Raw genomic sequence first — 25,836 nt, forward strand, 5'->3', positions numbered from 1 at the left:
ACTGGCCTCATTGCCACTGGGAAGATCGCTAGGATGAGGATGAGGAAATGACTGAAACAAACATCACACAAAAGATTTTGTTTGGCACTATCCTTGATCATGTAGTTAGACCAAAATGTAAAATACACAAAATATCACAATGATGAAGTACAGGAAATTAGAACCAAAACACACTGCCATCAAGTTGATCCTGACTCATATAGACCATCTAAGACAGAGTAGGACTGCCGTGGGTTCCCATGACTGTAACTCTTAAGTGGATTAGAAATCTTCATCGTTAGCCCACAAAGCAGTAGGTGGTTTCCAACTGTTAATCTTGCAATTAGCAATCCAAAACTTGATCCATTGCATCGTCAAGGTTCCTTTACAGAAGAAGATGCTGTTGTTAGGTGCCGTCAAGTTGGTTCCAACTCATAGAGACCTGATGTCCAACAGAACGAAACATACCTGGTCCTTAACCGTCCTCAAAGTTGTTCTTAAATTTAAGCCCATGGGACAGCCATTGTGTCAATCCATATTGTAGGGGTTTTCTTCTTTTTTGCTGCCCTCCCCTTTATCAAGTACAATGGTCCTTTTTTAGGAGCGTGTCTCTCCCGGTAACAGGAGTTAAAGGTAAGAACAGGACTGGGGTAAGGGAGAAATATGTGTAGCAATGGGTTACTAATTTTTTAACTTCTCTTTTCCTTGGTGATTATTCATGGAGCTTATTACATTATAAGTGTAACAAATTAATTAAAGCAAAAACAAAAGCCATTAGCATCAAGCCTCATTTTTGACTCATCTCAACCATAGAGGACAAAGTAAAAGTGCTCAAAGTGTTTATGAAAGGCTCCTGCTGCATTGGTCTACCGTAGTGCTGCTGATTGACTGGAGCTGCAGCCCTTTGGGTTAGCGGTGAAGCGTTTACCTCCTGTGCAAGCAGGGCTCCCTGAAAAGTAACTGCAAAATATAGATGAGATCTTGTCATGAACCAGATACTATGATCATTCCAACTTTGTGCACCAGAGGGCTGCGAATCTTTCTTAAGAAAGAAACAGATGTGTGAATGGATTTGGGGCTCACCCTTAATTCTAGCTCCTGTATGAGGACAATTAGTTTTTATGACATGGCTTTGCTTTGTGCTCACCCTCATGAAGATAGCATTGAATATATGGATGCTATAGCAAAGCGTGGTAAAGGAACTAGCTGGTGCCAGGCTATTAGAAAGAATAACATATGGGGTCTTAAAGGTTTGTCTTCAAATAAGCAGTCATCTGAGTGAGACATCACATAGGCTCACATAGAAGAATCACACCAGCCTGTGGGATCCAAGGATTGTAAATAATATAACCCAAATCTAAAGGAAGGAAAAGTGTCAGAGCTTAAATTATCAACATCTGGTTTGCAGAAGGTGATGGATGACAGTGTGATCCCCATCCCCCCCCCCCAAAAAAAAAGGAGGACCTGATGCCAGAGGCTTAAGTGGAGAGCAAATGCTTTGAGAATGATGAGGGCAATGAATGTCCAAATGTGCTTTACACAATTGATGTATGTATGGATTGTCATAAGAGTTGTATAAACCCCTAATAAAATGACTAAGAAAAAAAAGAATGCAATTTTTAATGCTATAAAATTGGAAATAACCTAAAAGTCCAACAATAGGGAATGGTTAAATAAATGATTAAATAAATTAAATAATGGTTAAATAAATTAGGTCTCATTATGAGTTAGTTAATTGTGCCAGCCTGGTCAATAATCACATGTGGGGCTAATTGAAAGGTGGAGGGATAAATGGGTGGTGAGCCTCGCTTTTCTCGGGTCTTGTTTTGTGATGGTCGTACCGGGTGTAGCTGTCTTAGCAGTTCCCTGCTTCAGCTTGCAAGATTGACTTCCTACAAGACACCCCCAAGGAGAAGCTACATGGACCTATCCCGATGCAGCCCTGGGTGCTGGAGCAGCCGTGTGGAGACTCCTGCTAGTGCTGAGATGCTTTTTCGTTCACTGACTCAGCTTTCCTCCTGCAGTCGGTATCATTGCCTCTGTTTTTTGAGGTGGAGGACTTTGTGAACAGGTGTTGAGTTAATGGGTTAATGTTGGACTTGTGGGCTTGGGCAGCATTGGGTTGGGATGTTTTCGTGATGCACATTTTCTTTACATAAAACTCTCTCTTATACATGAGTTGCTGTGGATTTGTTTCTCCAAAGAACCTAGACTAATACACATTAATACAAAAAAAATCCATTTTCAAGGTTCACACAGTCAGGCCCCTCTGATCACAGACCAGGGATGTGAATAGCATTGCTATCACGCAGAATCTAATCAGGTTTTGTTCTATTTTTCTGTATTTTGTTTTCTAGGTTTTTCTGTATAGGAAATCCAGAATGAGTAGAGCTACCAAGACAATGATTGCAATGATGGTTTCTTGAGGGTGGGGGAGCTTGGGGGTAGGTAGAGGGTTGATGAAAATGAATACAAGAAAGAGGTGAATGCCTTAAATTTGATTGTAGAGATTACTGTACAACTCTTATTAATATGTTTGACGTATTGGATTATACGATATGTGAAATATATGCTAATAAAAGTGTTTTATGAAAATGTAAATAAAAGAAATTGAGTGGAAGAAAGGGAAGAAGGGAAGCAGATAGAAAAAAAGGAAGGAGAGAATGAAGAAGGAAGCATCAATGCACGTGCTATTATTGTTTGAACAAATAGAACTTCCTTGATTCTAAAACTGCATATGCACACACATTAGCTAACACATCTGTTATTTTTGAACTTTCAGGTATCAACTGCTAGGTTCAATTGATTACCGTGAATGTGAACCAGATGGATGGAGTAATAACATTCCTTTATGTGAAGGTAGATGTGGCATTGTTTTACAAATATATTTAAATACCTAAACTATGAAATATTTTTCAAGATGTCTTACATTAAAATATCCTCAAATGTATGATTACATTTTTTCTTATTCAAACATCTAGGTCACTATCCAATGGAAATCAGAATTCCAGCTTCACAAATTTCTCCAATAACCTACCACTTGCAGAGATCTCTGCTAAAAGCAGAAGCAGATGAAAAGATTTAAGTATAGCTTCCCACTTTTATGAAGGAAGATTTTGTGACAGTCTTAGTCTTTACTGAGAAGTAGCAGAAATAAGAAATAAAGGAAAGACCTTCCCTTTCTTATTAATCAATAAAGCAAACACAGAAAGTATGTAAAATGTAGATCTTGTTTTTGAGTTTGAGTTAGGAATCCCAGTCTCTGCTCATCATGAAAACGAGAGTCAAAGACCAATTTCAAGTCTTTTATGATTTTTTGAAGAGCACATCTGAGTCACAGGAGCTTATTATTTTTTAAAGTTTTCAGAAAATTTTAAATGGCATTTGGCTAAAGGAATCGTGACTTTGAACCTACTCATTCTTCAAAAGTAGCAAGAATTTCATTGAAAATTCTTAATCCATCCAGCCCATGTCCCTTAACTAGCCCCATCCAGACGTCTTTTTGTTCCCAACCCTTTAAAAATAACACAATTTGAGTCCCTGGAGGATGCCTAACGTGACAGTCTAACGTGTATAAATATAAGGGCACAAATTCTTCGGGGAATAGTTCACACTATAAAACCCACTGCCACCCAGTCAGTTTTGACTCCCAGTGACCCTGTAGGCTTAGAGAAATGGAGCATGTGTAGCGCCATCAAGGGAGGATATTCAGGAAACAATGGCTTCACTTTTTGGTATTTTCATTTAATAAAAGCTTCTCTGATTTTGTAGGAATGTTTCACTTACACAAACAGACACGCAGATTTTTATGGTAAAGTTTTTAATTCTGTTGGAACAAAGTTACATTTATTTTTTCAGTTGTTAAGTGTGAACCCGTAACAGAACCAGAAAATGGAAGGGTCATCAGTGGTGCACTGGAACCAGACCAGGAGTATTCTTACGGACAGGTGGTCCAGTTTGAGTGTGATGCACGCTTCCGGCTAGATGGGCCTAAAGAAATTCATTGTTCAGCAGATGGGACATGGAGTGGAACAGTGCCAAGATGTGTGGGTAAGATGCATTGATATTTCACTTGATAGTTTGGTTGTTTTTAGTTTTTCTTATAAATATATTTCAACACATTGTCCATTATAAATGAAAATGTAATACTAATAACTGACTTCTAATTGAGCATGTATTATTTTTGTAATTGGTAGTACTTTACATGTGCTATCTCATTTTACCTTTTAAAAGTTATTAAATGTGTCTGCCATTATCATTTGTATTTTATGTTTGAAGAAATGGTGGTCCAAAGAAATCAAATTACTTACCCTATCATACTGAAACATAAATGACAGATTTATGATGCTGTTAATAATCAGTAGAATGCACTTGGTTCTTATAGGTGAAATAGAATGCTAAGTATCTTTGCTTCAGGCTATAATACTGTAATATTGAACTCCACATTGTGTATGCATTTGAATATATTTATAATTATATATCCACATACATATTTATGTTTATTTAAGAAGCAATAATGCATTTATAATTGGTTCACTTCATTGTGTTATGAAGATGTTCTATTTTTAAATAGCACTTCTAACAAGTGGGTTTGTTTTGCATTTGATATCTTGCACTGAGTTTCAGGTAACTATTGGATGAATTGAATTGAATACACTAAACGAATCTTTGCCTTTTAAAATAATTCTTTAGTAAACTGTAAGCCAAGATTTAGTTGTAATATTGCTGACCTATGATCAAATTCATGATTTTGGCCTTTTTTTCAAAATAGTGTGGTCAATTTATTTGACATTGAACCATACTTCATTTTACCAATAATTTGGCAGAAATTTCTTCAGTTTTTGTTTTCTAACATCATCAAAGTTTCTAAATTCTTTCCAGTCCCAAAGTTAGAACTATGCAGAAACATTTCATTCCTTAGGAACCCTTTCTAAAAGAATTATATCATGGAGTCAATGATGATGATAATACTATTCATCCAAGCAAATGCTGCATGTATTCCAAACTCTCATGGCATGGGGCTGGAGGATGTCACATTTACTATATTTCTATGCCTGGTAAAAGCTTCCTGGAGTTGCAGATACTTAAGAAAATCCTCAAGGAGAATTTTAGAAGAAGTTAAAGATGTTAAATGCTTTCCGTTGGAGGAAGACTCAAATGTATTGAGACTTCAAGGAGTATGGCATTCACTGATGCCTACTTATTGTTCATGGAGACCCTATTGTATGATGAAAATAGAAAGAAGACAAATGATGGATTAGAGATAGGCCAGTGCAAGGTTCTGGGTTGCTTTATGAAGTCATGAAATAAAAATGTCAATTACTTTTCAGAAATGTAGTGACAAGGAACTGAATCAATTTTATTGGTAAAGAGTTCAGTCCACTGATAACTGAAAAACGTGCAGCTTAGTAAAAATACTGTGTTAGACAGGGTTCTCTAGAGAGATACTTATCACAATAAATATTTATATTATGTAATTTATGTGTATATTTGAAGAATGTTACCTGTCACCATTTATTTAAAAATGATCAACCTATCCACTCAACAAAGAAAATTGCTAAATAAATTAGTCAATACATTAGTGTCATCAAAACTGAAAGAAAAGAATAAGAGATAAATTGGTCATAAAACATTCAAGTCAAAATGGAATTTTTATTTGGTTTCCTTGGCTGGAAAATGTAATAAAAAATGTTGTGTTCTTATGTAGTTTTATGTTGGTCATCATCCTTAAATTTATAATGAACATTCTGTAATTCACTCTCTTCTAATTAGAAATTTCCTGCAAAATACAAGAAATCACAAATGGGTATTCTATATCACCAGACAAAAAGTATAAAGAGAATGAGAGATTTCAATATAAATGCAACAAGGGCTTTGAGTACAGTGAAAGAGGGGATGCTGTGTGCACCAAATTCGGGTGGAGTCCAACTCCGGCATGCAAAGGTAATGGTATAGGCTCGCTCTACCTCTTGTGTTAAATAATTTTATCAAATATTTCTATTTGTAGTATCTTTTTAAAATGAACAATTAGTTTTCTCTCAAATGTAATATTAAGTTTATAGGTGTCAGTATTGTTAGAATAAATATTTCATCTAAGAAAAATATAGAACATAATTTTTTATTGGAGAGATCTACTTTGAAATAAATTGATATGAGGCTCTCATTTTGAAAATAGAAATAAACAAGGCCAGAAATTTTTAATACTTTACTAGGTAGCTAGTTCATTGTCATGAAGCATATTTCCAGCCAGAACTATAGCAGCCTTCCTAAGTCCCAGGCATAATCTATTCCTAAACAATTGCTGTCTTCTTTGAATATCCTTTTTTGCTTAAAAGAGCAAATCATATTAATTCCAGATGGAAAAATCAATTAATTGGAAGAATCAGAGGAGGGTGGGAGTCTACCTTGGAGATGAAGATGTAAAAGGACATTTTAATTAACTACAAGGATAATATGAATCAACAATGACATAGGTGCTTACAGAAATAATCTAACTAAGGTGGACTTCTTAATGGTAGTAGGTTCAACCAAAAGGTTAATCTCAGCTATTCTTTGTGCATAAAAAATGTATATCTGAAATATTGTGTTCTAAGAAGCATGATGTGTTTTTAAAAGGATGGTTTAAACTATCATAGTCAAGACAAAAGCATATGAGTATAGATAGTTGAAGTTTAAAAAAAAAATCACACTGTAAGAAGAAGAGAAAGAAGAAAAAGCTATCACATGAAAATACTAGTCTTGAGATATTTAGAAGCATCTATGAGAAGAATGAGTATGCTCCTTTTGAAGGTAGCCAACATCAATGAAACAAACATCAGTGTTATCCAACTTGGGAGCAGAAGAGAAACAAAAGACCGTGGTGGTCAAGTTGTACTTCACATGACAACCTTTGATCCAAACCTGTAGTGAACAGTGCAAATTACACGAACTAGGGATTTTTCTCAAGGGTCACTGCTAACCATAAGGCCCCTATTTGAGACCACCGACCACTCTGTGAGAGATGAGCCTCTTGGCTCCCGTCAAGACTTGCAGCCTCAGAAACCCACAGGAAAAGTTCCACTCTGTCCTACTTGTTTTCTATGAGATTTAATCGACTGACTGGTAGTGAGTTTATTTCAATAAATTTAAATGTGTTGAAACACATAAGGGTCTGTCAGAGTTCAAACTACTTTATTCAAATTAAAATATTTCAATGTTGTAATAAAGCACAACTTCTTTTCCTGTGCACTGAAACTCTTAAAAGCTAGAATTTTTCTTATAAAGAAGCTTGGAGTCAACCTCACCCCTGAGATATTTAACAGAAATTATCCATTGACTTCTCTATATTAAAATGTATTATGAAATGTTTATTGTACAATTTGAAGAAGAAAACTTAGATTTCCAAAATATTGATGAAAATTACTACGGAGTCTTATATCTTCAAAATTCTCAAGAGCCCTACCAGCTTTCAAATATGTGTTTTTGAATTTTTAAAAAATATTTCCCACTCTTCTTAAACTGTGTTCTGGCTTTGCAATATCCAACTAGCAGTCTCTGAACAGAACACACAGCCTCCCATAGCTCACGGAAGAACCTGTTGCCAACTAATCAATTCTAAAACACAGTCACCGTATAGCACAGAGAATAACTTCCCCTTTGGTCTTTCCAAACATTTAAGTCTTTTTACGGCTGCACAATGACTGATGGGTTTGAACCACTGACCTTATGATTGGCAGCTCAATGTCTAACTAACTAGTTACCATGGGTCTACATATAGAGCTTGCCTTAGAAGTCCCTTAATACCTAATTCATTTAAAAATATTTCTTACCTTTGTATCCAATCCTGTAATTTGTGTGTCTGAATTCTTCTCATATTTAAAACTAAGATGATAAATTAATACAGTAGAATAACTAAAAACAGAAAATAAAGTTGAAACCCGTATTTAAGAAACTAGAGCTAATGCAATCTATCCAATGAAATTTTCTGAATCAACTCCCCAAATAACTCCAGGAAGAGGCCTCAGAACAAAGAACAAAGACCCCAAGAAAAACGATGCTCTTGGGCTTTGTTAACTGCTAATGATGAGAAATGAGTGAAGTGGCTTCAAGAAAGTAAGGTGACTCTGGGGCAATACATTTGGGACAAAAAAAGTAAATTAGGGGCATTTGCATGAGTTCATGGAAATACTGAGCTTCTATGCAGGTTTTTAGTCAAAATTACAACATGGTGTCAATATAAACAATCATGACACTTTTGTACTGCAATACTTAAAAGGAATGATAATCAATTTGAAAAAACGACATTTTTTTCATTGTTGAACTTTGGCGTTTGATGTAGAGGAATAAATAGGGACTTTTTCAATTGAGATAGACTAGGTCAGAGGATGGTTAATTATAATTAATGTTTAGAAAAGCAGAGTCTACTTCTCAGCACAATTTAATTAGAATATAGCTATAGAAAATCACACTAACAAAAACATATCTCTAAATCTCAGTAGTCTAATAAATCAGAGTGTTTTCTATTCATGCTTAATTTCCAATATAGTTTAGAAGGCACCTCTATTCTTTATGATAATTTAATACATACTTGATAGGATATCTCTCAGTGTGCATCCCTAATCACTAGAGCCACGGGAAAGGGTACATACAAAGTCACACCATGGTTTCTAAAGCTTCCTCCTTAGTGACTTATGTGACTTCCCCACTCCTTTCATTGGTCACTGCAAGTTGGCCATGTCTGCATCAAAATGTTAAGGTTGTGTAATACAACCATATGTCTGGAGGGACTAAACCCAGAATTCGTATAAATACTTATTGTGACAAATAAAATTTTCACTAAAGAGAGTGAAGGGAATGAAGGGAATATTTAAAGTGATATGGGAGATCGTTGGCAGAGATGGAATGTTATGGGGAGTATGAGGACTTTGTAGAAATAGAACGATCATGTCCCAAGGGAACAGTTACAGCAGATAATCAATATTGTGTTGGGATATTGAGAGATATAGCAGGAAGGACACAAGACTGTGCTTATTGGACTTAGGATAAATAACCTCTACTTTAAAATGTTTTTCATAAACGGAACTCTGTTTGTTTTTTCAGAAGTCATATGTAATCCTCCTAATATTGCAAATGGTTTCTTCGAACCTCAAAGGATCACACACAGAAGTGACGATGAAATCAGATACAGTTGTAAAGGTGGCTTTTATCCTACAACCAGAGGAAATACAGCACTGTGCACTAGTCGTGGCTGGGAACCTGTGCCGAGATGTAGTTGTAAGTTGCAATGATGTCCTGATCTATTTTTCAAATCCTGAAATGAATTACCACTACATAGAAAAGCCATAACCACAAGAAAAGCATACATTTTTCTGATCGTGTACGTAAATTAGAACCCCTTTGCAATTCTATGTAAAGTAAGCATTCCAAGCTTTTTAAGGAGCATGTATATGTTTTAAATGCTGTTAATTTGTTTAATCACTCAAAATTGTGTATATGTATGTGTGAATAGGAACATGTATTTCTATCAATAATATTGCTCTTCCAATATCAGAATTAAAGCATGAGGAATAACAGTAGCACCTAATACTTTGCTACTGATCAATTGCTGTGCAACAGAATTCATCTCAATATGTATTGGCTTAAAACAACAAACCTTTATCATCTCCTGATCTTTATCAGTCAGCAATTGGAAGCGGGCTTAGCTCTTTGTTCTGTTCCAGACTCTCTCCAGTAAGCTGACCAGATGATTGCAATGTTTCCGCAATCACCTGACGGCTTGACTGGGCTGGAGCATCTGCTTCCAAGGTGGCTCACTCACGTGGATTTGAGGAAGAGGCATCAGCTTCTTGACACGTGGACCCTCCAGGCACTGCTTGAGTTGCAGCTAACTTTCCTCACAGCTGCTCTGGGCGTGTTATGAGGAGGAACCCATGCTTGATAAAGTGGTGGAGCGGCACAAAGGGGAAGACTTTTGACCAGAGGGATTGACCAGTGGCTGAAATGGTGGATGTAAACACAAGAACGATTAGGAGGATGGGCCAGTCCCAGGCAGTGTTTTGTTTTGTTCTCTTGCACATAAGGTCACTACTCTGACTCAGAACAGACTCCACAGCACCTAACGAGAACAAGAACAAGAATCAACAGAAACAACAGTTACCAGAGACATACAGATCTTGTAAAAGAGACAAAAACCAGACTCAAATATGCCCCCGCCCCAAATAAACTCACTGCCATCAAGTTGATTCCAACTAATAGTGATTCCAACTTCTGCCATATCCATACCTTAGACATGAGAAACTAAGTCCAGCACACACTCAATAGGAGGGAAATGAGGCACCATGATTTGAAAGAGGTGTTGAAAAAGCTTTATAATTTTAAGTAATTATTACATAAAGCAAATTGTGACTCAGTATACTGGTGCTTTCTCTGTCCTTTGTAAGTTTTGTTTTTAATTTCTGGATTTTCACTCTTAATTTTTTGTTTGTTTCTATCTTACAGTACACTATATACCATCATTACATTGGATATTCCAGGAAATAAAATACATAAATAGTGATAAAAAATGAGGCCTAATACTTCAATATTATGACAGATACAATCCTAAGATAAATGAACAAATGTCTAAGTTCCTAGCAAAGAAAGCTACTATCACTCTGAAACTGATTTCAAAATGAACAGGAATTATATGGAAAATATTAAATAATTTTTATGCTTTATTTTACTAATGAGAGAGCAGCCCAACCATCTATGGGTGAATTCAGACCAAATTTCATTGGGCCTTCCACAAAGGACCTTCTAGAATTCTTGGGGACAAAATAGAGAAACTGTCTTGTCCATCAGATAGTTGGTTATGTCTTTAAATGTTACATGAAGATCAGGTGCAGGACTCTGTTTCTATAATTATCCCATTAATAATTTATGCCATAATATAGTCTAGAAATTTAGGAGACATTCAGAACAAATTCACTCATGAACATGAATATGAATTAGGAGAGATTCTCCATTCAAATGCTAGAATGATTCCAATAATGTGAAAATGTTGCAGCAATTATTATATGATATGGGATTAGATGAACGGAATCAACTGCACTTGGACAGACTTCTTAGCAATCATTATACAATCAGTCAGTATTTTAATCTTTTTTAAAGATCAGTTTGAGTTAGCATTGTATTGTTACCAACACTGAAAGAAAAGCCTTTAATGAAACCACAGTCTCTGTTAAGTGGGAAAGAGGTGCAAGAGTCTATTCTTAGTTCTGTGGATCTTAATGATGGTCAGACTGTATGTGGAATTTTGCATTCACTTCAGGGAAAGATCCTGTAAAAGTGACAAAACCCAGATCCAAACATGCCCACCCCAAAACAAACTCCCTGCCATCAAGTTAATTCCAACTAATAGTGACCCTGCAGGACAGAGTAAAACTGCCCCTGGGGGTTCCCGAGGTTATAAATCATCATGGGGGTAGAAAGTCTCATCTTTCTTCCATAGAGTGGCCAGTGGTTTTGAACTGCTGAACTTGTGGCTTGAAGTCAAAGAAGAACCCACCAGTAACTCAGAGTTCTCTACTGGGTACCTTAGGGACCCTGAAATCAAGCGTTCAGAATTCCAAATAAATAATGAGAAATGATTATATAGGGGCTCACACATGTGGTATAAGGAAATTACTTTTGGTCATGTATCCATTTTGTACCTTTGGGAAATTTTTTTCTGCTAACTATTTTATTTATTCATCCTATGAAACATAATAATGAGGTGGACAAGCAAACTTGCACTGAAAATCTGGGGACTAGGATTTAAATCTCAGTTGTACAAGTTAATGACTAATTTCACTGGGTAAATCTGCATCACAAATTCTGTTTAAAGTCTTGAAAAGCAAGGATGTCACTTTGAGAACAAGGGTTTGGCTGCAGAAAAAAGAAAAAAAGGAGAACAAGGGTTTGTAGGACTGAAGCCATAATATTTTCAATGGTCTTATACGCATGTGAAAGCTTCACATGGAACAGTGGTTCTCAACCTGTGGGTCACGACCCCTTTGGGGGTTGAACGACCCTTTCACAGGGGTTGCCTGATACATAACAGTAGCAAAATTACAGTTATGAAGTAGCAACGAAAATAACTTTATGGTTGGGGGTCAGCACAACATGGGGAACTATATTAAAGGGTTGCGGCATTAGGGAGGTTGAGAACCAATGACATGGAATAAGGAAGACCAAAGAAGAAGCAGTGAATGTGAATTTTGGTGCTGATTAAAAATATTGCGAATATTTTGGACTGCCAAAAGAACAAACAAAGCTGACTTGGAAGAAGTAGACTCAGACGCTCCTTGGAGCCAAGGTTGGTGAGACTTCATCTAACATACTTTAAACGTTTCATCAAGAGACACTAGTCCCCGCAGAAGGAGACGTTCCTTGGAAATGTAGTGGGTCATTGAAGCGTAAGAAGACCTGCACCAAGATGGACGGGCACAGTGGACACACAGATGGGCTCAAACGAGTGAAGATGGTGCAGGGAAGCAGTGCTTTGTTCTGTCGTGCATTGGTCACCATGGATCAGAATGGACTCAACGTTGTCTAACGACAACAACGTGCCTTTAATTTTACATTCCAATAATTCCTTGCTGATTCCCAGTGTATTCTCTCTTTATTTTATATTTTTTGTTTGTTTATACAAGAGTTGATTAGAATTAATGGAACAGATTGAGGTCCATTCCCCAACCTAAAGAAAAATAGTACATATGAACATTTATACAGATGTGCCAGGCATTATTTTTTAAATTAATTTTTTTAAGTGATGGGATCTCAACTGACATAATTGGTGTTGTAACTTGATAAGTGATGATGGCAGCTAACAACAATGTTTTCTGTAAATGGAAGAATCATATGTAGTGGAAAATTGAATTGTCTGGTCTTAGAATTATATCTTTACATTATCCTATAAATATAGCACAAGTTCTGAAAAATAGGCTTGTCCTGTTGATAAAGAAAATAGAATTTATTGACATAAGCTAAAATTACACTTAATAGAATAATTTAATAAAATACAATTGCATTTTGCTTGATTCACAAGTAAATATTTTATAAAACTTTAAAGAAACACCTTATCCTCAATTAAAATGAGAAATTATCAAAACTTTAGCTCAGTCTTAACTCCTTGTATATTTCAATTATTCTTACTCTAAAATTTCTCATATACCCTGCTCTATCTGAGTAGATATGGAGGCAAATAGCAAGTAGTATTCTGGTTTCTGCTGGGGATAAAAAGAAAGAAGAGCAGACAGATAGCTGGATGGTAAATTTAGCCTCTTGGTCCTTTAACAGAATGGTCCACTGTTAGGAAGAGGTGTCCTCAATGAGACCAGCTCACTGGTCTTGCAATTGTCTTTTTAGAGAGTACATACATAATGGTATACATCATTAGATCAATCAAAGGTAACTTCATCCTCATCAGCAAAGATGATCTCCAGTATCTCAGTGATATAACTTCTATGTTCCGTGAAAATTTAATTACTAAGATAAAATATGATTTGCACTCTTTATTTTTATTCCAAGGGCAGCCTTGTGCTTTTCCAAAAATCAATCATGGGCATCTGCATCATGCAGAGAGATATCGACCGTACTTTCCAGTAGCAACAGGGAAATATTACTACTACTCCTGTGATTCGGGTTTTGTGACACCTTCGCAGTCTTCTTGGGAATACATTACCTGCACGAGAGAAGGATGGACGCCAGAAGTCCCATGCCTCAGTGAGTGAACGTCCTTAAAATTGGATATGGCTGACTCTTTCAAGAGCAGCGGGAAGAGCTCAGAAGTGATTGCAATTGTATCTTGTACCATTATATGGAGCCTTCAGAAGAGTGGTCGCAGCAAAAACCCAAAGAGTCGTGTGCTTTTGTGAATGAGTATTCATGAAACTCAAATGAGAAATAGAGGAGAAAATGTATAAAAATATCCCCGAGTTATACTGCAAATATTTGAATTATACAAACTTAGCGTAAATAGCTCTGAATATATATTTTTCTTCTAAAACATATTTTGGAGTCGCCTGACTTTCTGTCTTCTAATTCATTAGTTTTAGAATCTTACATGCGCTTATTAAAACACTGCAGAAATAAATTCCAATACACTTTCTGACCTGATTTGCACTTTTAACTTATTACTACTATTATTGTTGTGGTCCTTAGGAAAATGTCACTTGTATGAAGTGGAAAATGGATATGTTTATCATGCACAGCGTTATTATCTACAAGGCCAGTCTGTAAATATTCGGTGTAATCGTGGCTACAGTCTCCCGAACGGACACACCTCCATCACATGTACGGAGCAGGACTGGTCCCCTTCTCCCAGATGCGTTCGTGTCAGTAAGTAATATCTCAGACGGTTTGTAATTTCATAGCACTGGTATACACTCACCGTGGAGAATGCATGTGTCTTGATTAGTCAACGGACAAGAAGTATTGTTTTGCCTATGTGCGTATGCATTATATAAAAGTTTATATCTATATAAGCTTCTTAATAAATATTTAGCAAAATAAATAAACCTGTTTACAGATCAAAGGAAAAATACAGTAGTTTATTTTTGTTAAGTGGATTGTCCAGCTTAAAATTTGGAGCTTCATGAATGTATACCTTTTTGTCTTTCGTGATATCTGAAAAGTTTTCAAATACGAACGGTTCAACATTACCCTGTGTGGGGTTTCTTTGTTTGTTTGTGGCCTCCTTCTATTCTGAATTTCAACATATGAAAATAGATTCTCTTGATCATGTCCCACATAATTCTTAAGCTTTCTTAATATTTTTTTAAATTTTTCCTCACATAAATTAGTATTTGGGTTTTTATTTTTATTCACCAAATTAGCATACAGTTAATTGGATTCTATAATTGATTGAATACTACTCTTTGTTCCTTGCAAAATTTTAATATTAATCTCATGGATTACTACTTGCTGTTTGTGTATGGTCTCAAATTGTCGATTTATTTGATCATATTCCACTTGCATTGTTTTCTTGAATTCATGCATGGTGTTGTCTGGGTTTTTTTTTTTCTTAATTTGTTTGTGGTTTTCTTGAAATATACATAGTTTTAAAAATTCCTCTGCAGGCATTATTCTTCATCAATGAGATTTTCTGATTGATTCATTTATTTTTTTTATTTTGGTGGCTTGCTATTTGTCCTTGTCCTGTTTCTGTTCTTGATTTGCAGTTGTCTGTTGTTTTGAGACATTTTGGAGTTGTGCTTACTTGTTGATTACATGTTGGTATGTACAACCAGAATTTTGCTCTGCTCTATCTGGGTGAGTGCATGCTGCCTTGGATGCTAGTTTGACAGCACTCCTTAGGTGAAGTAACTGGTTGGTAGTAGGAGCATCGGTCTTTATTTTCTGGTCATAAAGGGCAGCTATGATGGGGTGAGAAGTTGTCCGCTCTCTGTCATTGGTTCAGCTGTGGAATAAAAGAAAAAAAAAGGAAGCAGATCACGAATAGATGTTTGCTCCCCATGTTCATCACAGCACAGTTCATAGCAGCAAGAACCTGGAAACAGCCTAAATTCCCATCAGTAGACGATTAGATGTAGAAACCCTGGTTCATACACATGAATACTACGCATCGTCCCCAAAACAGTGTTAAATCCAAGAAGCACCTCAAAACTGGAAGGAACTGGAAGATTGATATTATGCCGAATGAAGTTAGTCAAGCACAAAAGGACAAATACTGTATTGATTCCACTTCTCTAAGAACAACAGCAAACTGGTCACACACTCAGGCTGACAGACACCCAGTTTATTGGCTGGGGTGGGAAGGCACTCAGCCTGGTAGAGAGCCTGACCAGGGTCAATGAACCATACCACATCTGCTCTAGGTAGGGATTTTGAAGGTCAGTAGGCCAGAGGGCACCTCATGTCAGCCAGGATCAAATGGTAAAGGGGAAGGGGAGATGCCTCTTGAGAACCTGTCCTCCTTCCCAGGTGACAACCCTGTTGGATAGAGGAAGAATACTGACACGAAGAACAACACAGGAGAGAGGAAAGGAGGAAAACAAGTCTGGAGGGAAAAATGCATTTCTGCTGCTAGGAAAACAAGGACTGAATTCCAGTTGTGGGGAAGAATGGCTAAAATGCTTGGGGGACACGTAGGGAGTGCCTTTGGTGGGAAGCACCAGATGGACAACATTGAGCAGGCTTCTGAATGAATCCTGGGGACAAGGCCAGGTGCCAAGGGGCACTGGGACACAATCCCGAATCTTTGATCCTTATTTCAGAGGCTGCCCTAGTGAGATCTGATGCGGAAACTCCACTGGGTGATTTGGACTCTATCTCAGACACACTTGTAACCTGAGGATTTTTGTCAGAAAATACATGGTGTCTGAGGAAACAGAAGACAGCTGTATCAAATTTGGTGAATTGCTGGAAGTGGACAAATATGGTCTTGTTATGTAAATGCCCTATATGCTGGATTAAGATATGTATTATGCTGGAAACCCTGTGATCAACACACTGTTTTATTTGGTTTATGTTTGTTCATATTAGGGAGTATCACAGAGATACATCTCTGGGGGTATAGCCTTTTCAAGTTGTGGTCTTGTTTTTTCTGTTTTTCATTAAAGGAAAGCCAGGATTGATGAATCTGTAGGGATAGCAAGTAGAACACAGATATTGGCGAGGAAGGGGCTAGTTCAGGCATGGGCATGATAAAAGGGAGACAATGGTAAGGAGTCCTGGCAAAAAAGTATGTTTGGAAACTGATTATGAAAGTAATGGTATAATTCTGTTTTATGTGACTGAACTGTGGAATTGCATAACATTTGTATTAACATCCAAGTAATAAAAAATAAAACATAGATCCAGGACTGGGAATTGGGCTTACACGAAATCCTAGCTCCAATGTCAGAACAATTAGTTCTTACATCATGGTCCTACGTGATATTCATCCTCAGAAAAGAACACAGAAGAGACGGGTGCAACAGCAAAAGGTGGTGAAGAATGTAGATGAAATAGCCCATATATCAGATGAAATAGCATCTGGGGTCTTAAAGACTTATCTCCAAACGGGCAGCCATCTAAGTGAGATGTCAACTAAGTCCACATGGAAAAAGCATGCCATCATCAGTCACCAAAGGGTTATGAATCACATAATCTGAAGTCAAAAAAGGGATTTGTATCAGAGCCTAAAGTGTGAGAATCTGGTTTGCAGAAGAAGGTTGTGGATGAGAGTGGGAGCCCAAGATTCATTTGTGGAACCACATAGGAAATAAGCCTCTGAAGAACTCCTTCTATCCACACTTGAGGGATAAGAGGGATGTGGTTACTAAAGATATTGCATTAGAGTGTTGAGTATACAAGATCAAAGGTATAAATCTGTTTTGAACAATTAAAACTTTGTCAACAGACCCCCCTAGGATGCATGTTGGGCTTGATCTTGTTTCCAAAATTTTCTGTACATTGTTTGCATTGTTTTGTTTGTTCATATTAGGGTGTATCTAATGTGGTGTATCTCATGTTAGGGTGTTATGTTTTTGGGGGGCTCACCCTGTTGAAGTTGTGTTAGATGTTTCTCTCTTTTTCAATATAGGAATCTTAGGATTGATGAACATATAGAGATAGCAAATGGAACAAGGGTTTTGGTGAGAAAGAGGTGCAGTAGTGATTGTAGGGTAAAGGGGAGATGATGTCAAGGAATGAATATAGAAAAATTATGTTTGGGAACTGATTGTGATAGTAATTGTACAATTCTGCTGTACGTGATTTAACTATGGAAGAAAATGATATATGGACTAAATCTAAAGTAATGGGATAAAAAGAAAGAAGAAAAACATTGTTGAAGATAGAGGATCAGCCCTCAGATCTGAGAGCATGGGCAATGTGAATGAAGAGGAGCTCATTTCCTAGAGCGGAGTGAACCATAATGATGTGGTTTGCATAAACCCTGTGGGAGTGGGATCTTCAGAATCTTCATTTGCTGATGGGGCATAAATCAAGGTAAAGAGAAACAGCTGCAAAAGCATCCTAATGATTGGAACTTGGAATCTGTGAAGTATGAATTCAGTAATATTGGAAGTAGTCAAAATGAAATGGAACATATAAAGATTGATTGATATCGTAGGCAAGAGTGAGCGGAAATGGACCGGCATTGGCCATTTTGAATCAGAAAATCATATGATTTCATATGCATGGAATAACACAATCAAGAGGAATGGCATGACATTCATTGTCATAGAGTAGCTTACTAAATTCAGGTGACCAGATTTAAAGCGGGACACCATGACCAGAGGCGGGGGGTGTTCATGATTAAAAAATTGGTCTATATAGACCAAATAGACTGTTACCTAGCTTGTCGTGCATTCTTTCCAAAAATCAGGACTTTTTAAAAACGCCAAAAACTGGGACTGTCCCACCAAAAGCGGATGTCTGGTCACCTTATACTAAATTCATCATGAAGTACAATGTTATCTGTGGTTAGATTATATCTGCCCACCTTCAAGGAAATCAAATCAATAAAACTATTATTCAATTTCATTAACCAACCACAAAAAATAATGATGAAGAAATTGAAGAATGCTACACATGCCTTTCGTTGAAAATTTATCAAATATGCAATCAATATACATGGATACTTATTGGTGATTGGAATGCAAAAGTTGGAAACAAAGAGAAGGAATAGCTGTTGGAAAATATAGATTTGGTGATAGAAATGAAGCTGGAGATCACATGATAACATTTTGCAAAACCAGTGACTTGCTCATAGCAAATACCTATTTTCAACAACACAAAAGGCTACAATGTAGATGGACTTCCCCAGATGGAATATATAGAAATCAAACTGACAACATCTATGGGAAGACATAATGGAGAAGTTCAAAATCAGCAGCTAAAACCAGACTAGGGGCCACAAAATGATCATATATAAATTAAGGATAAAAGTGAAAAAAAATTAAAGAAATCCGCAAGAGTAAAAATGTGACCTTGAGCCATCAATTTTGAGAATACCTCAAGAAAAGAACTGATGAATTGAACATTAATGACAGAAAATCTTATGAGCTGTGGGAGAATATTAAAACCATCATTCATGAGGAAAGCAAACGATCAAAGTGGATGTCTGAAGAAACTCTGAAACTTACTCTTAATCCCAGAGTAGACAAAAGAAAGGATGAAGTCAAGGAGTTGAATAGAAAAATTTCAAAGTGTAGCTAGAGAAGAAAAAGCCATGTATTATAACAAAATGTGCAAGGACCTAAAATTCGAAAACCAAAGGGGAAGAACATGCTCAGCAAATCCGACACTGAAAGAACTCAAGGAAAAATTCAAGCCTCAAGTTGAAATTCTGAAAATTTCTATAGACAAAATATTGACTGCTGGAGGGAGCATCAAGAGAAGATGGAAAGAATATGCAGAATCCCTGTACCAAAAAGAATGGGCCAAGATTCCACCATTTGGACCAGAATCAATTGTGCTGAAGGAATAAGCTCCAGCTGCACTGCATGCTTTATCTAAAAATGAGGCTGAAGGAGTTGACGGAAGACGCCTTGAAATGCTTCAGAGAGCTGAGGAAGCCTGGGAGCACCAGCTTGTCTGTGGCAGGACATCTGTAAGACAGCTACGCAGTCAACTCTCTGGAAGAGATACGTATTATGGCCCAATCCAAAAAAGGAGACACAACAGAAAGTTCAACCTAAAAAGTGATATCACTAACATCTCACATAAATAGAAGTTTCTTCAGATCATCCAACACTGGTTATAGCAGTTCATCGACAGGGAACTGCCGCCATTTCAGGCTGGATTGAGAAGAGGGCATGACACAAAGGATGTCATTGCTGATGTCAGATGCATCTTGGCTCAAAGCAAAGAATACTAGAAAGATGCTTACTTATGTTTCATGGACTATTGAAAGACATTGAATTGTGTGGACCATAATCAACTGTGGATACCTTTGAGAAGAATGGGAATTCCAGAACACTTCATTGCGCTCAGGGGGAACTTGCACATGGATCAAAAGGCAGTGATGTGACTAGAACAAAGGAATACGGCATGGTTTAAAATCATGAAACGTGTGCATCAAGGTCATATCCTTTCACCATACTTGTTCAATATGTATGCTAAACAAATTGTCTGAGATACAATATTATATTAAGAAGAGGGTGGTATCAGGATTGAAGGAAGGCTTATTAACCACCGGGGGTATGCAGATGGCACAAGCTTGCTTTGCTGAAAGTGGGGCGGAATTGAAACACTTGCTGGTGAAGATCAAGGATTGTGTCCTCAGTATGATTACAACTCAATGCAAGAAAGACCCAAATCCTCACAACTGTACCAGTAGATAACATCATGATAAAAGGAAAAAATGTTGAAATTGTCAAGGATTTTGTCTTGCTTTTGTCCACAACCAATGCTCCTGGAAGCAGCAGTCAAGAAGTCTAATGACATATTATATTAGGTAATTGCTCGGCAAGACCACATTATAATTTTGGAGTGCAAGGATGTTATTTTGTGGACTGAGGTGTATTTGACCCAAGTCAGAGTATTCTCCATTGCATCATACGCATGTGAAAGTTGGACATTGAATAAGGAAAACAGAAGAATAGATGGATTTGAATTGTGGTGCTGGAGAAGAATATTGAAACTACCATGGGCTGCTAAAGGCACAAACTGATCTGTCTCAGAAGAAATAAGACCAGAGTGCTCCTTAGAGGCAAATATGACAAGATTTAATCTTATATAATTTGGACATGTCAGGAGAGACCAGACCCTGGAGAAGGACATCATATAGGGTAAAGTGCGAGGATGGAAAAAGAGAGGAAAGCCCTAAACCAGATGGATTCACATCGTGGGTGGAGAAATGGGCTGAAGTAGAGGAACATTTGTGAGAACGGCACCGGACTGTGCAATGTTTTGTTCCATTGCACATAACGTTGCTATGGTTCACAACTGAATCAATGACACCTAACAACAACAACAATAACAATTCAATGGTTTGAATATATTAAAATGCATTGTTTTTACTTAATGAATAGACTTACATGATAATCATTAAGAAAAAGCAAACCCACTGCCTTTGAGTGGATTCTGTAAGGGTTTCCAGACTGTAATTACCTTTTTCTGCACAGTGGCTGGTGGTTTCGAACTGCCAAACTCGGGGTTAGGTTAGCAACCCAACAATGCCTGCCCCACAGCCCACCAAAGTGCCTTAGCCTACATACAGTAAGTAGAGTTTACAGCGTGCAGGACACACACACACAAAACCACCACTGCCAGAATGCTCCTTAGAGGCATGGACGGCAAGAGTTGGTCTCAGGTACTTTGGACATGTTGTCAGGAGTGATGGGTTCCTGGAGATGAACATCATTGCAGGTAAAATCGAGGGGCAGCAAAGAAGGGGCAGACCTTTCATAGGATGAACTGACACAATGCTGCATCGAGAGGTTCAAACGTGGGAACAGTTGTGAGGCTGGTGCAGTACTAGGTGGGTGTGTCATTCTGTTGAACCTCGGCTGCCATGAGTTGGAAGGGACTTGATGGCACTAACAACAGCATGATATGGTTTCTGTTACAATGACTTCAATGCTGTTTTATAGCATCGAGTAGTTACATAAAGGAGCAAGGGTGGCTGTGTTTCATCAGAAGCTTATTTTCAAAATGGACTGTAGCACTCCCACTTCTGAAGACATTGTAATTCTAGATCATATGAAAAATCAGACATTCAAAAATACTTTACGTCTAAGGTATTCAATGCATAACCTTGCAGGTTATAGTTCAACATTTGTCAGGGGATCTGTTGTCAAAGTAAGTGCTTCAGAGGCAACAGTTCCCCTCAAATTACCTCCCAATAGGGGTTTACTCAAACAAATGAGATCTTATTACAATCATTATGTATACATGACCCTGTTGTGAATGCTTTTGTAGTCCCTAGAACTCAAGCTCCACCTGCAACTTCATATAGATGGGGATTTCTGCAAAAAAAAAAAAAAAGAAGAATAAAACCCATCTTTATCAAAATGGATATTTACAATGATAAACGTTCGATTATTTTATTCTTATTCTCTCAGCTGCTCACTAGCTACCAATGCAATATTAGCATTGCTAACTTTGCTTCTCTTCTGAACAACAATCATTCACTTATTTTTCACTTAACACGAGTACTCCTCAGTTCATTCATTGAGTCATCTAAGCAAAGATGGAACCACCAGCGGTGTATCCGCAATTATGGCAACAGCCTAATTCTGAGCACTGTTGTCCACTTTGTGCCTGTTCTATGATGTGAAACAGAACTGGATAAAATCAAACATATGTTAATGTATTATATTGTCTGCACTGCAAGGAAGAAAGAAGACATGAATTTCTTTTTAGAATGATGAGAAAAAGAAATAATCTTTCAGTAATTTGATCAGTATTTCTTAGAGTTGTTACTTTGGTTCACATTAACAATTGATTCTTCCTAGGAAAGTAGAAGTGTGAAGCTTAGTTCCCATGTTATCTCTGCCCGACTTTCACCATTCTTCGCCAGTCTATCCACAGATGACCTGCGTTCATCCCCGTGCATATTAGTGCTCTTCATACACTCATTTAGCCATGCACACCTATCCTTCAGTCTCTTATCGCCACTCCTGAACCAGGATCATTTCAAATGACTCTATGATATTGGGAGGAATACAGAATGTACATTCCATGTGCTGTATCTGATGTTTCTTACCTTATTGCTGCATAGTATTAGCAGTAAAACATGATTCCTGATCAGGAGACTCAAATTCCAGTTATTTTCTGTTAAAGTACCTACTGTGAAAATCACAGTAAATAACATACATCCTAGGCAACAACAATGATTATCTTCATGGATGTGTGAGTAAGGCGCTAATGCAATCTACTTGCCTGTAGTGGACTACTTCAAATCTTTTCGACTGGTGGTGCAAAGATAGTCCCAAAGTCAGATAATACCATTTAATTTTATGCTGCTAGATTGTTTAGTAGTGGTTTAAAATATCCCCTAGTGTAGTAAGCAGTCTCTTCCCAAACCAAATAAACCAATCATGTTTTGTGCTTCGTGCTTTGATTTTGCAGCTCAGTTAAAAAAATTAAAAACAAAAAATGTCTTAGAGTTACTGTTGTGTGGAGAGTGCTCCTAGACTCTGTGGCCAACGTTATGACTAAGAATTTCACTGCTGGGCTGTATTTTACTAGGTTATTTAGCCATTTGATAGTACTTCTGAGTCCCTATGTTGTGGGTTCAAATAAGCAATACGCACTATATCGTCTTGAAAATTTAGAAGACTCTTTATTCAGCTGGCTGCCCTGCAGCAAGCTAAAGCACTCTCCTGATCTGCAGCACTGAAAACAGTTATGAGCAAGCTTTTAACGGCAAAATCCACATTCTGGTGGCTCAGCTGTCTAGGTCCTTTCAGTTAAGCAGGCAAGTGTGGCAGAAGTAAGAACAACAAAATTAGTAGGTTGATTGTATCATCAAAGAAGGGGCACAATTAAAGAGTAGAAAGACTAATTATAGTGCCTTGATTCGGGGTACACAGTAATACATATGGAAAATAATAACCACTTTGGCTTTCTGGGAAAGGAGGGGGGAGAGGACAGGTCATCCAGCAGTCAACCAAATGGAGTCTCTGTGGCTCGTCTGTCTCACCTTGTTGCCCAGTTATTAACTAAAGTTTGAATAATTTCTCCAGCCGGGGGCATATTAGGAGGAGCCGGGTTGCATAATGGTTATTCGATGGGATGTGATCCCATATGTCCACATGGAAACCACCCGCTGCTCCGCAGGAGAAAGAAAGGGCTTTCTACACCTGTAAGCAGTGATGGTCTAGGAAATGTATAGGGGACGCCCTACCTTTGTCCTACTGGATCACTGTGAGTCAGCAATGGTTCAAAGCAGTAAGTGTGTTTTGAGAGGCACCTTGAAGGAAGTGGGGTATCTGGTGGAACCCAGTTCTTATATTCTTGACCACATGCCATCTCCTCGAGTTGAAATTCATTGTCAATTTCTGCATAGAAATTTTATAGAAATGTCTTAGGAATTCAGAGCTCTCTATAAACACTATGAAATCAATATAAGCAATAACTGCTTTTCAATTCAGTGAAATCTTCACAGAAGGAACTTCTCAAAGTCCACGAGAAAACTCTCCTTCTAGTACAACTCTTTTCCTTCACTTTTTGCTTCAGGAAGCACGGCTTCTCTCAGCTCTTTTGAGTCTACAGTTAGTTTCCAGGATTCTTCATTGCTTCTTAGTTGTCATAGCGCACTAGTAGCCAATGGAAGTGTAGGTATTCATGTACCTGCATCTAATATCCTTAAAGTCAGAATGTCATTGTGACACCGAGGCATTTGTTAAATTACTTACTGGAAGCTCTTTTAATATCTTGGTGCACATTTCTGTCATATTCAACAGAACGTGAGGAATGAGAATAAATATTATGTGTAAAAGCTTACTCATGACAAAAAATGTATCCAGGAGGCCCTTTGCTATTCCCACCTGCCTCCCCCCTTAATGGATGGCCCATAGCTTCATGTATTGATGTTTCCATCTTATTTTGTATTAGTTTTCCATTCCTGTTTGGCTATTAAAATGTATATGTGATAGTATCTCACTCCCCAGTGCCCTGTGCTGTTGAACACTTTTTTCTGACCTTATTTACCATCCATGTGTCTTTTGTTGCTAAAGCGTATCAAATATTCTATTCCACTTTTATTAATTTTTGAAAAACTATTATTGAAAAATTGAGAGTTCATAATATATTCTGGATATGAGTGCTTTGTCAGATATGTGTTTGTGGTCTAGTCGGGGACATAAGATTCTGTTCGGATGTTCTTTTCCCTGTTGAAACCAGGCCTACGCTGGTTTGCCTATGTGAGCTTTTCAATGTCTTGGCATTATTCAAAAACCAAACTCACTGCCCTCGAGTTGATTCCAACTCAAAGCAATCCTAGGTAGTGTTAGCTTTCCAACTTTACTTATTTATTTCAAAAGCTATTTGAGGCTCTTTTATTATATATGGTAGCTTTTTAGTATCTATCATTATAGGTATATTTATATATTTAACTTCTTATTGTGAATTAAATGAAAGTTTACAGAGCAGATCATAGCCATAAATTTAATCATTCAAACACATTCTGAATCAACTCATCCATTCAAAGTCATTCCAATGCACCATTGTGTATTCCATTTCCACTCCATGTTCCATTGCTCCTTCTTCCTTAACTCTCTGAACTGTGTCTTTGGGTGAATGCTGCCCTTTTGATCCTAAACGGTTGATTATTCCAATGCAGAGCTATGTTTAGTTCTAGAGCTAAGGGGTCATATTGTCTCTATCTGACCAGTAAGCCTTATCTCTTTTATGTGAGTATCCACATTTTTTAAAATTCATTTTATTAGGGGCTCATACAACTCTTATCACAATCCATACATACATCAATTGTGTAAAGCATATTTGTACATTCATTACCTTAATCATTCTCAAAACAATTGCTCTCCACTTAAGCCCCTGGCATTAAATCCTCACTTTTCCCCTCCCTCCCCACTCCCCCATTTCTCATGAACTCTTGATAATTTATAAATTATTATTTTGTCATATCTTTCACTGTCTGACATCTCCCTTCACCCACATTTCTGTTGTCCGTCCCCCAGGGAGGAGGTTATATGTAGATCATTGTAATCCATTCCCCCTTTCCACCCCACCCTCCCTATACCCTCCTGGTATCGCCACTCTCACCGCTGGTCCTGAAGGGATCATCCACCCTGGATTCCCCATGTTTCCAATTTTTATCTGTACCAGTGTACATCCTCTGGTCTAGCCAGATTTGTAAGGTAGAATTGGGATTATGATAGTGGGGAAGAGGGGTGGAGGAAGTATTTAGGAACAAGGGGAAAGTTGTATGTTTCATCGTTG

At 37.5% G+C, this 25,836-nt stretch overlaps 1 protein-coding gene across 4 annotated transcripts in view; it reads left to right on the forward strand.

Annotated features, from left to right (window-relative positions):
- The window catches only part of CFH (complement factor H), a 75,890-nt gene that overhangs the window by 22,625 nt on the left and 27,429 nt on the right, over positions 1–25,836 (forward strand). For all 4 annotated transcript variants that reach the window (XM_045298295.1, XM_045298294.1, XM_045298293.1 and 1 more), the window contains exons 4-9: positions 2,762–2,838; positions 3,838–4,029; positions 5,752–5,922; positions 9,058–9,231; positions 13,507–13,701; positions 14,140–14,316. In XM_045298295.1, the coding sequence (XP_045154230.1) occupies positions 2,762–2,838; positions 3,838–4,029; positions 5,752–5,922; positions 9,058–9,231; positions 13,507–13,701; positions 14,140–14,316 (986 nt within the window). The remainder of the gene's footprint in view (positions 1–2,761; positions 2,839–3,837; positions 4,030–5,751; positions 5,923–9,057; positions 9,232–13,506; positions 13,702–14,139; positions 14,317–25,836) is intronic.

This window comes from Echinops telfairi, unplaced genomic scaffold, assembly GCF_000313985.2.
Source record: "Echinops telfairi isolate 266 unplaced genomic scaffold, ASM31398v2 ScPeMD7_7424;HRSCAF=8462, whole genome shotgun sequence".
NCBI classification, from domain to species: domain Eukaryota; kingdom Metazoa; phylum Chordata; class Mammalia; order Afrosoricida; family Tenrecidae; genus Echinops; species Echinops telfairi.